The 13,344-nt window shown below is 37.0% G+C and overlaps 2 protein-coding genes across 2 annotated transcripts in view; both read left to right on the top strand.

The window, feature by feature from the left end:
* LOC109715917 (HIPL1 protein-like) lies at window positions 583–8,578 on the top strand. The gene is made up of 7 exons (XM_020241156.1): window positions 583–946; window positions 1,041–1,204; window positions 3,807–4,568; window positions 4,704–4,920; window positions 5,782–5,960; window positions 6,584–6,822; window positions 7,926–8,578. The coding sequence occupies exons 1-7, from the start codon at window positions 853–855 to the stop codon at window positions 8,326–8,328; spliced, it is 2,058 nt and encodes a 685-aa protein (XP_020096745.1). The 5' UTR covers window positions 583–852; the 3' UTR covers window positions 8,329–8,578.
* LOC109715694 (HIPL1 protein-like) overlaps window positions 12,006–13,344 on the top strand; it is a 10,262-nt gene continuing 8,923 nt past the window's right edge. Inside the window, exons 1-2 of the mRNA XM_020240815.1 lie at window positions 12,006–12,148; window positions 12,256–12,419. Of these exons, the coding sequence (XP_020096404.1) occupies window positions 12,073–12,148; window positions 12,256–12,419 (240 nt within the window). The 5' untranslated portion in view covers window positions 12,006–12,072. The remainder of the gene's footprint in view (window positions 12,149–12,255; window positions 12,420–13,344) is intronic.

Below are 13,344 nucleotides of genomic sequence, written 5' to 3' on the forward strand. Positions count from 1 at the left end.
TTCTCAATTTTTATTTTTTTTACTTAAATAATATTTTTTCAGAAAACTTTCTCGTGATCTATAAAAATCTAAACACAGCTCATGATCGGATAGTAATTGACGAATCATTGGCGCTAATCAATGAATTCACTTAAAACATACAGATACAACGCCCATGAATCTTGATTGTGACTTGATCCAATCAGCCACCTGCCACTTTGGACATGCTCAGCCCAATTCGATCTTCTATCATTTCGAGCGTGACTCAGTCCAACCTGATATCCCGCTATACAAGAAGATGCTAGTCACTTTAAGACTTAGTTTGGTATTGAGGCCTATCTAATGCTATTAGATAAAATGGAGTTGGAGTAAAATCGCATAGGAATATGTATTTGCGCTCTCCGGTGGGACCGCAAGATATTTTCTCATGGTAATTTTTTATCGCACGTAATGCAATTTTCTCACAATACCAAAGGAAGCCTGAATCAACAGTAATTTGGGTAGCAATTTGATGTTCAATTCAATCCATAAGAATATGGCCCACACCCTCTTATCTTCTAACCTCCCAACCACAACTGCCTATAAATATAAACATAAACACCCTAAAGCAAGCAAACTAAGTGTCAACTCTTTTTATTCTCTTCTTTTGTTTAAGATGCTCTCTCCTCCCTCCCATTCTTTAATATCTCCCACAAGTCAACACACAATCTCACATATCAAATTTTATTATTATTAAAATGTTTTTCTAACATTCATTATTTGAGTCGTTCTATATACTTGGTCAACTCCTACACTGTTCCATTGCATGTTTTCTCAATAAAATGGTGGTTACTGTGATCACAATCCCTCTCAAAGGCCCCTCCTTTGGTCAATATGAGGTGGGCACCAACAATGGCTCCTCTCCTCCTCGTCCTCATCCTCTTCCTCCTACCCAGTTGCCATTCTTTGCCCCTGTGCACGGATTCAAGTGGGTCTTTTTCTTTTTTGTCCTTGTATTGATCCTTTGCGCTTTTTGTGTGTTCGTGTTTGAATCCAATGCTGGTTTGTGTGCTCATGAGCAGAGTACCCTGTGGCGACGAAGGCGCCGCTGGCGTTCTGCGGCTACGCCAACGGGAGCAGCAGCTGCTGCAATGCGACCGACGACGGTGCGATCGCGAGCCGGTTCAAGAGCTCGAACATCTCTGACTCCGCTTGCGCCAATGTGGTCAAGTCAATCCTCTGCGCGGTATTGGCCCTGAGCTCTCACAGCTGTATTTTTTTTTTCAGTGCCCGCCAAGTGCTCGATGAAACGCCGCTTCCGGATTTCTCCTGTTCTTAATTGCTTTTGGGAGTACAAAGAAAGGGTGTTTTTTAAACCCGAATGCTCTATGGTTTCTATGTGAAACTATGTATCATGGACGTAGCTATAAGCCTCGCGTGTTCGTGTCTGACACACGTGTGTTCATGTCAGACTCATATCTACGTGTTCAGCACTCTTCTATGACGCATCCCATAAAAAAATATATTTTTATTTTACTTTTTTATGCATATATAATGTAAGATGATAGATATCTTGGTTTCTTGATGAATGCATATAAAATTTTTTGAATGATATAAATAAACTATGTATGGCGGATAGAATTTTTTCTTAAAATATATGAACTGTCAATGAGAATTATATTAATATTCATTCGTATGAGAAGTATAACAATATTTTAGCAAAATTAATACTTTATATATAATTTTTTTTGTTATTATATTAATAATACTATATTTTATTAGCGGTGTTCATACCGTGTCCATATACTAATCCTTTTAAAGTTGTCGAGTCGCCATGACCAAGTCGTATTGTGTCCCCTGCCTTGTGTCCGTGACTCCAAGATGCGAAATGACATGATTGTCATCATGCAACTCGGGCAGGGAGGACGTCGGGTTCTTACGGGTCATGATAAAAGCCTCCACTCATGTAATGCAAGATGCTTACCACAACATCTTGAATGAGTTTAACACTTCCCTATGATCCCCCTATGTCCTGCCCAATGTTACCTGGAACGGGATATGCTGTGGTGCGTGGTATGGGTAAGGAAATGTGGTTCACTAGTTTTCAGTATGAGGGAGGTAGGATTAGTCAGAACATTATTCCATGTGGCCTTTTAAAACGTCAATACAGATCGACATTTATAAAAAGCTAAATAACTTACCTGTATTACCGTATAGTTCTGTACTTTCAATAAGGTTAGATTGTGTATTCTCTCTTCTAATCAAAACCACGTCAAATTTTTTTCCAATGAGTATGACTCGTTTACTTTACTATATCTAGTAAAACACGCTTCTTTCGGGTAACAAACAAATTAGATCTAGAAAAATCAGAGTACTTCTATGCTATTCCGGTTTGTCACTTTTTGTGTCCGAATCGAGAACCTGCCAAGAATCAGTACCTTCATTCTGGGTCGCAGTTTGGAGGGGGAGTCTATGATCCCGGTAACTATGGTCCTGCCAACGCGAGTTGCATGTTGACAACATGGCCATTTTGAGGTTGAAAGCACCAAGGGTTAAAATGCACTAGTCAAGGATCTGAATGTCTAGATCGCGTGGCATGGAATCTAATCTTCCTACATTCATTATCAAGATTCAAATGGAAAAGTCAAGATTCAAATGGAAAAGTAAGGACAAGGCATCTCCATTGTTTATGTGATGGAGATGGGGCCTCCCTAACACCATGAATTGCACTCTGCCAATCTTTTCGGTCCACATGGTGTGAATGAGATCCATTCTGTTTCATGAATTGCACTTTACACAACCTGAATCTTGACTAGTGCCCCTGCCAATCATTATAAAATTCCAAAACAGGAATTCATATTGGGTTATTATATAATGATCGTATTGTTTTGGTCGGTAGTACTTTAATCTTACTGTTTGCATGAGGTAACATGGTTATCCGTTGCAGTCTTTTGTCCTACTTTTATCTGTGTTTCTGGGTAAATTGGACAGGGACTCTCCACATTCCAGTGACTTGTTTTGATAACTGATATATCAGATAGTGTTGAGCAGAGGTGTCTCCTACTTGTCAAGTTGCATCATTCAGTTATGCTTATTTTTCTACTCTTAGAATGGACAGAAGTTTTTCTTGGTTGCTTGTAGGTGCAGGAAAGAAGATTGACATATTTTGATGTCTCCTACTTGTCAAGTTGCATCATTCAGTTATGATTATTTTTGTACTCTTAGAATGGACAGAAGTTTTTCTTGGTTGCTTGTAGGTGTAGGAAAGAAGACTGACATATTTTGCGTCATTGAAACTCTTGTTTTCCTTTTAATTCACTTAATCTGTTTGCTATATCATTATCTCTTGAAATTATAGCTCACAAAATATAGCTCGTCGAGTAGCTGCTTTTGTGTATAATTGAAGATTGTATACTTTTCTGCTGAACTTTTCTTTCTTTGTAACTGTATGTTCTCTTCAACCTAGATTTCAGATTATCTGTACTAAGAATCTCCCGAGTCCTAGCTGAAAGTCATTTGAATGAATGAAACACGGAAACACTGGGCTGCTTCGTTTCTCTTTTTGAACATATTAGGTATCTGATGTTGTATAAGCAAAGAGTGTCAACTTTGTGAAGCACTTTTTTTCTTGGTCCCTTTTGTGTTTACACATCATAATGCCTCTTTACCATGCATCTGTTGACATTTTTTGTTTTATCTTTCATAGTTTTTTTTTCATAAATAAGGCCATATATTTCCCAATTGTCCTCTCTTGGTTTTCTGTTTATTTGTAAATGCGTAAAGTATTCAATCTCAATCTATGAACTTGGAGTTGATTTCTTAAGAAAATAAGTCTATTGCATATGCAGAAATGTGATCCATATTCAGGCGACTTATTCAATGTCCAACCTAAGCTTCAAACAGTTCCTCTCTTGTGCAACTCAACCATTTCATCAAACTCCGGCAATTCCTCAGATTTCTGTATGACTGTTTGGGACACTTGCAAGGATGTACCCATAACAAACTCTCCTTTCTCCCAAGGAACTGCTGGATCTTCGTCTAAACTTACCGATACTTATAAATCAGAGTCTGACTTTTGTGCAGCATTCGGAGGCTCATCTAATGATCAGTTAGTATGCTTCGATGGCACATCGGCTTCATTCAACTTGACCCAAAGCTCTCCCCCTCCAAAAGGTTTGTGTCTTGAAAGGATTGATAATGGCATGTATCTCAACATGGTTCCTCACCCCGACGGATCAAATCGTGTATTTATAAGCAACCAAGCAGGTAAGATATGGCTGGCTACTGTTCCGGAACAAGGATCGGGAGGAAAATTGCAATACGATCAGGCGAATCCCTTTCTTGATTTGACTGATGTTGTTCATTTTGAAAATGAGTTTGGGCTGCTCGGTCTCGCATTTCATCCCAAATTTGCAGCCAACGGTCGTTTCTTTGTTTCATATAGTTGCGACAAATCTCAGTCATCCAGATGTTCCGGAAGATGTTCATGTAATTCTGATATTAACTGTGATCCTTCAAAGCTCGGCATGGATAATGGTGCTCAGCCATGCCAGTACAATAGTGTCATTGCAGAATATACTGCTAATAGTTCCTCATCGACACCTTCCACGGTATGTGTAAATATCTTTCTTTTCTTCTTCTTTTTTTCCTTCGCCTCAACATTTAGTGCTGTTTATCTATAGCTGACTAATGGACAAAACATGTTCAACAACAATGTTCTATGCAAGTTTTCTTTTTTCCTTCAGACAAAAACAGCCAATCCGATTGAAGTCAGAAGGATATTTACAATGGGGCTCCCGTATACAACTCATCATGGAGGGCAAATACTTTTCGGGCCTGCAGATGGATATCTGTATTTCATGATGGGAGATGGTGGCAATGTAGGAGATCCTTTCAACTTTGCTCAAAATAAAAGATCAGTTCTTGGAAAAATTCTGCGGCTCGACATTGATAGCATGCCAAGTAGGTTTCTAAAATAAAATAGCCGCCAAAGGGCTGCTTCTTCCCTTCCTTTTTTGGCACAATCCAAACCATCTATAGCATCTCCTGTAATTAAGTTTTATTTACTACTTTAATGCCATATTCTGTAGAAACTGGAAGCATAGGTTAGTTATGCTTTTGCTTCCGTGAGCAATTATAAGAACAGTACTTAATTTATGACATTCTAGATAAGAATCTTCTTTGTTTTTTTTCCTACTCAAAACTAGTTAGCATATACTAAATTTTATATGATAGTTGTTATTGATCAAAAGTTCTATTATATTCGTTAGCTCTCTCTCTCTCTCTCTCTCTCTCTCTCTCTCGTGATCATGCTTTTTCAAGTTAATGTGTTCCACCTAGGGGATAATTCATCATATTGGTAGAAAAATGTTTTGTAAGTATATTATATGGTCATAGACGTTGTCTAATACACCTCATCAACCAATTATTTCATGCCACTTGGGCAAATAAAAGGGATATGCTGGACAAGATATTCATGCATCAAAAACAAATATATAATCATTGGCATGGGTCTGGAGTACTAGGCACAAACTAGTGTTGTTAGTACTTCGGAAATATGTATATTCCGTGTTGGTACCAATGATACCCTGAACTTCGGTAATCTAACTGGCTTAAATCAGTATAGCCTTCATTGGATGTATTAAATATACCGATAGTTAAATTGCAATCCCACTCAATTTCCCATCATTATGTATCTTTGTTGTTATATCCAAATTGAGAAATAAAATTTTCATTGCACATTGTCATATTTTCTTGAAGTTGCTTATGTAGCAAACTTTTCTATTCTTCCGTCTTTCCTAATTATGATGGTTACAATTTTAGGTTCCAACATGATAAATAACCTTAGTTTATGGGGGAATTATTCCATTCCAAAAGATAATCCATATGCTGATGATAGTGGATTCCTACCTGAGGTTTGGGCCTTTGGTTTGAGAAATCCGTGGCGGTGCAGCTTTGATTCACAAAGGCCGTCGTATTTCTTCTGTGGAGATGTCGCCCAGGTATCTCTACCCAGCTTCTTTCCGTAATTCTGCTGCATCCTCATTGACTTGAGAATTATACAATATTTCTTCTTCTAACGTCAAACTGGCAAATGATGATATTCTTTTGATGGTTGTGCTTATATAACTTGTAAGACGAAACTTTTCTAAATAAGAAGTTTCTTGCCATGAATAGAGAAAATTCATGATAACTGGAGATAAGGTAATTATTGCCACCAGAAAATGCTCATAATGATGATGTTATTTATATTAATAATGCATGTCTTTGTGGCGACGTGCTTATATTTCAGCTTCTAAAATTTAACTCAACTCCAGCTTGAGATTTTCTAAATAATTTATTTTTTGCAATTTGTAGTTTCCGTTAAACAGATTGTTTCCAACAAAAGGAAAAAAAAAAAAAAAAGAAGCAAACTTCAGCTCCTTTTTTTTTATGAAGAATGACGAAACTAACCGGATTCACGCCCAAGAGGGTTCCTCTTCTGTCATTATTACTTCTTCACTCATATGATTCAAACTTTGTTATCATTGGTGAATTTTTCCATTCCATCTCAAAATAATTCAAAGTTCGGTGAGTAGTGTAAATGTGTAATAATTTGGACTGCTTTGAACTCCTACACATATAGGAAAATTATGAAGAAGTAGATCTAATAACAAAGGCCGGAAACTATGGATGGCGTGTTTATGAAGGTTTTGATCTTTACATCCCACCATGGACTCCAGGGGGGAATACATCACTTAGCTCCATAAATCCTATCTTCCCTGTCATGGGCTATTTGCACTCTTCTGCAACAAATGTCGGAGCTGCATCTATTACCGGTGGTTATGTGTATCGGTCAATGACTGATCCATGCATGTTTGGAAGGTAAATATACTTACAACTTGTCGTTGAACTATTTCTTCCATACGTAGTTTGTTGATCACTTTTAGATCCATTTAGGACATGTTTGGTTCATGATTGGAATAAGAACGAAAAATGAAATTGGATTGCTTTGGAATGGGGAATGGAATAACGAATTATCCAAAAATGTTTGGTTCATTATTGGAATGGAAATCGGAATGGAAATCGGAATAGAAATTTAGAATTTTTGAGAGAGGGTTTTGATTAAGAGAGAGGAAAGTGATGAAGGGAGAGGAGGTAGGTGTTGGTGAAAAAGGATTTTGAATAGTTTATTTTGGAATGGGCCAATCCGGAATTCAAAGCCGGATTTGGCCATAAATAGATTTGGCCATTCCCATTCCGGAGTGGAATGGGAACTGCAATCCGATTCCTATAAGACAAACGACAACTATTGGAATCAATGAATTTCATTTCGATTCTATAGTCTAAAATAGGTGAACCAAACATGCCCTAAATGGATTTGGCCGTTCCCATTCCGGAGTGGAAACAGCAATCCGATTCCTATAAAACAAACGATAACTATCGAAATCAATAAATTTCATTCCGATTCCATAGTCTAAAATAGGTGAACCAAACATGCCCTTACTGTTGTGCACTATTTGTTCCAAACCAAATTACCAAATCGAACCGAGTTATTTCAGTTGTTTTGCGGCTTATTAGTAATTTGGTTCGGTCTGCTTTTGCGAACAGAGAACCGAATAATCCAAATTAACTGAATTTCCAATTTGTTTGATACATTAGTTGTTTTATGATGATTAAGCGGTTATAATGTCCAAGTACTCTTGTTTTTAGCTTCAAGATTTTAAGGATATGATTGATCATAGTTATAAGTTTGATATAATAATTTGATACATATTAGCCCAAAGGGTATTCCTGTTTGAACCAATTAAATCATCAAAACCAAACCAGATTACTTTGGTTCAGTTTGGTTTGATTCATCTCCATACTTTGGTCTGGATTTGGTTTACAAATCACACCATAAAGCCGAATCAAACTAAGTGATGCACAATCCATTGGTTCAATTATTTCTTTTTTTTTTAGCTTCTCTTATTTCTGTGGGATTATAGGTACATATATGCCGATCTCTATGCAACGGTAATGTGGGCAGGTACCGAGAACCCTGAAGCAAGCGGAAATTACACTAGCACATTAATTCCCTTCAGTTGCTCCAAGAGCTCTCCTATTGCCTGCGATTCTGTAGCCGGGAGCACCCTCCCCTCACTAGGCTATATAGTCTCATTCGCGGAGGATAACAAGAAGGATATTTTTCTCTTGACAATTAAAGGTGTCTATAGAGTTGTTCGGCCGAGCCTCTGCAACTACACTTGCCCAAAGGAGAGCATAGCGAATGCCCCAGCGTCGCCCCCAGGTGGGCCTTCCTCGTCAGCGTCCAAGATGGAAAGCTTTTCACGAAAACTTTCGGCTTTTGTGTTGGCTCTATTTGTAATTTTGGCGAGCTTTCTCTTTTAAGTGATCTTTGGAAACAGCTCTGCTGCTAGGAATTGCGACTGATGGAATGGTTTTGACCGTTTTGGGCATTTGCTGTCTGTTTATCTTGCGTATCATTGAACTTGAAAAAATTGGAATTGAAGGTTTTGTCATTGTTGAGCTGTTGTTTTTGCTCTTGCAGTTTCTTTGTATCTCGGCTTTCGAGATCATGTACAATTTCATATAACTTCAGATGTTGTTGCTCTTCTTTCAGTTCACAAATTTTTCTTGATATTAGCTTGTTTCGTAGATCGAAAAATTTCGCATTCTTTGTTCTTTGCAAGATAAGTTTAGGGTATATCCTGAGAAATTAGAGACAGCAGAGAGTGAAGAAATAAGCATTGCTTCATTACCTACATGCTGATAACATCAATATCAATAGTTACACAAAAAGCCAGAATATATATGATGTAAGGTTTGCTTTACATCGCCATCTCAAGATACTTGAAGTTGCTACTTCTAATTTACGATATATCTTTAAATATACCCCTCCAACTCTCTTATACTGTTGGACTTTTTTTTTTATTTTTGTTCTCGCTTTTTTGTTTTTGTTTTTGTTTTGTTTCTTTTTGTGTTTTTGATGTAAATCATAAACTCAAACCATAAATTGCTACAATTGGAATTGAATCCAAAAATTTGCTAATATATATTGAGATTATTGAAGTGTCGTACACCAATCCACTTTAGCATAGATAAATAAGGTACTCAAGTTTGCAGATATAGGTTCTGATTTTAAATCAAGATAACACCGTAATGAGGTAGAGGAGTGTGCCTGAAGTTTGTAGAAACTATTGATTATGTCAACAAAGGACAACAACAAAAAAAAAAAAAAAAAAAAAAAAAAGAAGGAACGAAGGAAAATATTGAATCTATGGTGAGGCACACTTTGAAGACGTTACACAGGACCAAATTTTTGAGGATTTATGATCATATATTCTCAGTGGATTACCTCCTACTAACACAGCATCATTTTTCCCTGCTTTTCCACATGTAGGTTGTACCGAGATCCTTGCAAAGTAATGAAATTATGATTTAGTCCCCAAAATAATTTAGTTATTATATATATTTTTTAAAATCTTAAAATTTGCAAATTTAGGCCTTATTTGGTATTGCTGCTATTTTCTATATTTTTAAATAAAAACTATATGTGAAAGAATATGAGATTGGACGATGGATTGGTAAAAATCCTTCTATCCAAAGTGCTTGTTCGGTTAAAAAAAATAATAATAATAAAAAAATCTAGAATTAATAACAGTTTTTCATTTTGCTTCTTGATTGTTTTCTTTTTAAAAAAATTATCATCTCTCTTCCATCCAAAATATACTGCAAGTTAACTAATCATAACAATCGACCGTCCTTAGAGCAAGTGGCAAAGAGTTTGGTGGTTGATATTCGAGACTCAAGTTTGAATCCTAGTTGATTCACCTTTCTAGCTAAGTTTATTTCTAAATGAAATAAACGAATCGGATAGCGTGCTACCTATCTTTCTCAAAAAAAAAAAAAAACTAATCGTAACAAAAGCTAAAAATTCCAACCATTGACATATCCACTTTCATAACTTTTTTTTTAAAGCATTAAAAAAAAAAGCGATGACACCCAATAAGGCCTTGCCCTCAAAAGTTGACTTTTTTTTTTCTTTTTCTTTTTTTGTAAAGATGATCATTCTACTTTGTTTAATGATTCCCCTTCCCCCCTCTTTTTTTTTTTTTTCTAAAGTCAAATTTCTACCATTATTGTAATTCCATGCAATCCCTAAAATTAACCTAGACCCTTTTTAATGTTAGAAAAGTGAAGTTTTCAATAGGGTATAAAATAGTGAAAAATATGCTAAGGCCTCCTGGTAGTGGACTAAAAATTTAGTTTACCCCTAAATGCACCATCATTGTTTAGAGTAGATGGCTCTATCAAGCCCCTATAAAAATTGATATGCTCGCAAATCTATAATCGCACACTTCATGGTAGAATTTTAGGAAAACTATAGCATTACACTAATTACAATCCGCAAACTCTTTAAGCCTCGCACGAATAATCTGTTAAATATAAAAATATTTAAACACCGTTCTCTAAGACTCTAACAGCTTAAACTTTTAAAGTACAATGGTTGTTTCACATAGTAATAGAGCAGGAGGTCATGAGTTCGAGTCACGTCAGGCTCCTAGCATATTAATTTCTTCCCATTTAATTCAAGCCCACGTCATAGGCCGACTAAAAAGTTTCGAACACAAACGTGAGGGGAGTGTTAAATATAAAAATGTTTAAACACCGTTCTCTAACAGCTTAATATTTTAGGCTTCGTTTGGTTCGGGTATAAGCAAGAACTAGTTATACCGGTTTGGTTCGGGTATAAGCAAGAACTAGTTATACCGGGGATAGGTACAAGTATGGGTTTTCGTAGGAACAAGGGTATTTTTTTGTTTGGATGAAAATGTGAGTATAAGCTGGAACTAGAAAAATTGTGTTTGGATGAAAATATGAGTATAAGCTGGAACTAGAAAAATTGTGTTTGGATGAAAATGTGAGTATAAGGTGAAATAGTTGGTAGTTATAAATAGAAAATAATGATATTACCCCTATAATTGAATTTAAATTTTTAAACCTTTTACATTTTAANAAAAATCACTCTCTCTCTCTCTCTCTCTCTCTCTCTCTCTCTTGTAGGGGGGAACAAGTTGTTCCACCCTTGGGTGGGAACACTTATTCCCACCCTATACCCGGTTGCGGGTATAGGGTGGGAATAAGTGTTCCCACCCCCCAATTTTTTCGTTTGGGTACAAGAGGGGAGATAACCCTCTTAACCCCCCTCTTGTATCCAATTCAAACGGGATGTTAGAATACAATAGTTGTTTCATATAGTCTCAAGTAAGTCGTTGATGTATTGTCAATTTTAGATGAACTCTTAAAATTGCGCTACCAACTAATTAGGTTCTTCGCTTCATGAATGACAATGCATCAATACTTTTTTATTATTTTTTTTCTGAGAGAAAAAAAATGATAAGCTATTCATTTCGATCATTATTTAGAAAATAAATCGGCTAAAAATATTAAGTAATTAGGTTTCGAACATAAGATCTCATATACCGACCATTAAATTTTTGGCCAAATATGCTAGATAGGTAAGGCCAGTAATTCATCGAACAGGTTTTGCCGGATCTTTTTGGGGTGCTTAACTGCTTATAACACGGCACATTAAAAACACATACACTTATTTCGGCGCGCAATTTTGTATCTAACCTCTCTCGACCACAAGTACGTACGAAAATATATATTTTGTATTTAACCTCTCGACCACAAGTACCTACTAGAATATAAACATAAACGCATGAACATAAACTATATATAAAACCCACTTCATTCTCCTCCTCTCTCTAAAACCATCAATTTTTGCCCATTTGCTACACTTGCTCTTTCTTTAATCACTCCCCTCAAATCAATGCAGAGTCTTTGCAATTGGATATACATTTGTTCCATCATGTTGGCTGCTTTAGGCCCTTGGTCAACTCTTTGCTGACACAGACCATCTCTCTCTCTCTCTCTCTTTTGACTTTATTTCACGGATTGTTTTTTATTAGATTAATCTTTTAGACAACGTGGTATCAGCGCCGGTATCATTTTCAAGCTGTTTCCTATCAGATCGATCCTGGGTAATGTTTCCCGCTTCTCGGAGCTCAATAAAATGGATATGGTCATAGGCCTTGTCAAAGGGAGCTCCTTTGGTGGGAGCTAACAATGGCTCCTCTCTTTCCCCTCCTCCTCATTTTCCTCCTACCCAGTTGCTATTCTTTGCCCTTGTGCACGGATTCGAGTGGGTTCTTCTCTTATCCTTGTGTTTGATCCTCTCTTCTCTGTTTCTCTTTATGAGTTTGAATCCATTGCTCGTTGTGTTTATGCGTGTGATGTTTGCGAGAGCAGGGTACCCCGTGGCGTTGAATGCGCCGCTGACGTTCTGCGGCTTCGCCAATGGGAGCAGCAGCTGCTGCAACACTACGAACGACGACGCAATCGCGAGCCAGTTCAAGAGCATGAACATCTCGGACTCCGCCTGCGCCTCCGTCGTCAAATCGATCCTCTGTGCGGTATTTTCTTTGAGCTCTGTCTCGATGTGTGCCAACATCAAAAAAATCTGTCTATTTTTTGAAATAGTTTGAATAGCAAGGTTTGAACGGCTCTTTCAAAAAGGCATGCAAAGATCAACAACAAAATCCAGTCGAGATGTGCTAGGCACTATTCTACAAGCAAGATTGCTCCTCCACGCGCGAGGATCCGGCAATCACCTTCTAGCTTGTGCTAGACACTGTCTGCAAGCAAGATTGCTCCTTCACGTGCGAGGATCCAGTAACCACTTCTAGCTTGTGCTGGACACTGTCCTAAAAGCAAGATTGCTCGGTCGGCACGTCTCTAAGGTATAAGACTTCAGGTTATGTGTAGGTGAGTCAAAATCCTACGTGCGCAGCCCGCTCGGCTCATGCCGTGCGCACGTGCATTTAGTGGGGTGCACACATTCCTGTAGTCTCCTAAACAGGTGACTTGGAGATGATGAAGTATATAAGATACAACTATATCTCATAAGTTTTCAATATTACATTAATCTCACATATAGGGGTGTCAATGAGCCGAACACGAGCAAGTTGGGGCCGGCTTGTGTTCGGTTCATTTAATGAACGAGCCGAACACGAGCCGGCTCGTTAAAGTATCAAGTCGAAAAATTCAGCTCGTGTTCGGCTTGTTAATAAACAAGTCAAACACGAGCTGGCTCACGAGCTGACCAACAAACAATAAGTTAAATGGATTAGATTGGATATATATAGAAAATAAATTTATAAAATCTTACCCATTAGACTTTGATCTAATGGTTGAAACTTTACATATAAATGAATCTTTTTATAATTGAGCTCAGCTTTATATTTTTTTTGCTAAAAATCAAATAATAAATATATATATAATTATTTAGTTTTATATATATATATATATATATATATATATATATATATATATACACTA

This window comes from Ananas comosus, linkage group 9 (genome assembly GCF_001540865.1).
Source record: "Ananas comosus cultivar F153 linkage group 9, ASM154086v1, whole genome shotgun sequence".
In the NCBI taxonomy this organism is placed as follows: domain Eukaryota; kingdom Viridiplantae; phylum Streptophyta; class Magnoliopsida; order Poales; family Bromeliaceae; genus Ananas; species Ananas comosus.

What these genes read in the sequence shown, in the direction of transcription:
- LOC109715917 (XM_020241156.1), top strand. Translation starts at nt 853, where the DNA reads ATGAGGTGGGCACCAACAATGGCTCCTCTCCTCCTCGTCCTCATCCTC. An exon ending in GCCCCTGTGCACGGATTCAA is followed by an intron (nt 947 to 1,040) that starts GTGGGTCTTTTT and finishes GCTCATGAGCAG; the next exon opens with AGTACCCTGTGGCGACGAAG. An exon ending in CGACATTGATAGCATGCCAA is followed by an intron (nt 4,921 to 5,781) that starts GTAGGTTTCTAA and finishes TTACAATTTTAG; the next exon opens with GTTCCAACATGATAAATAAC.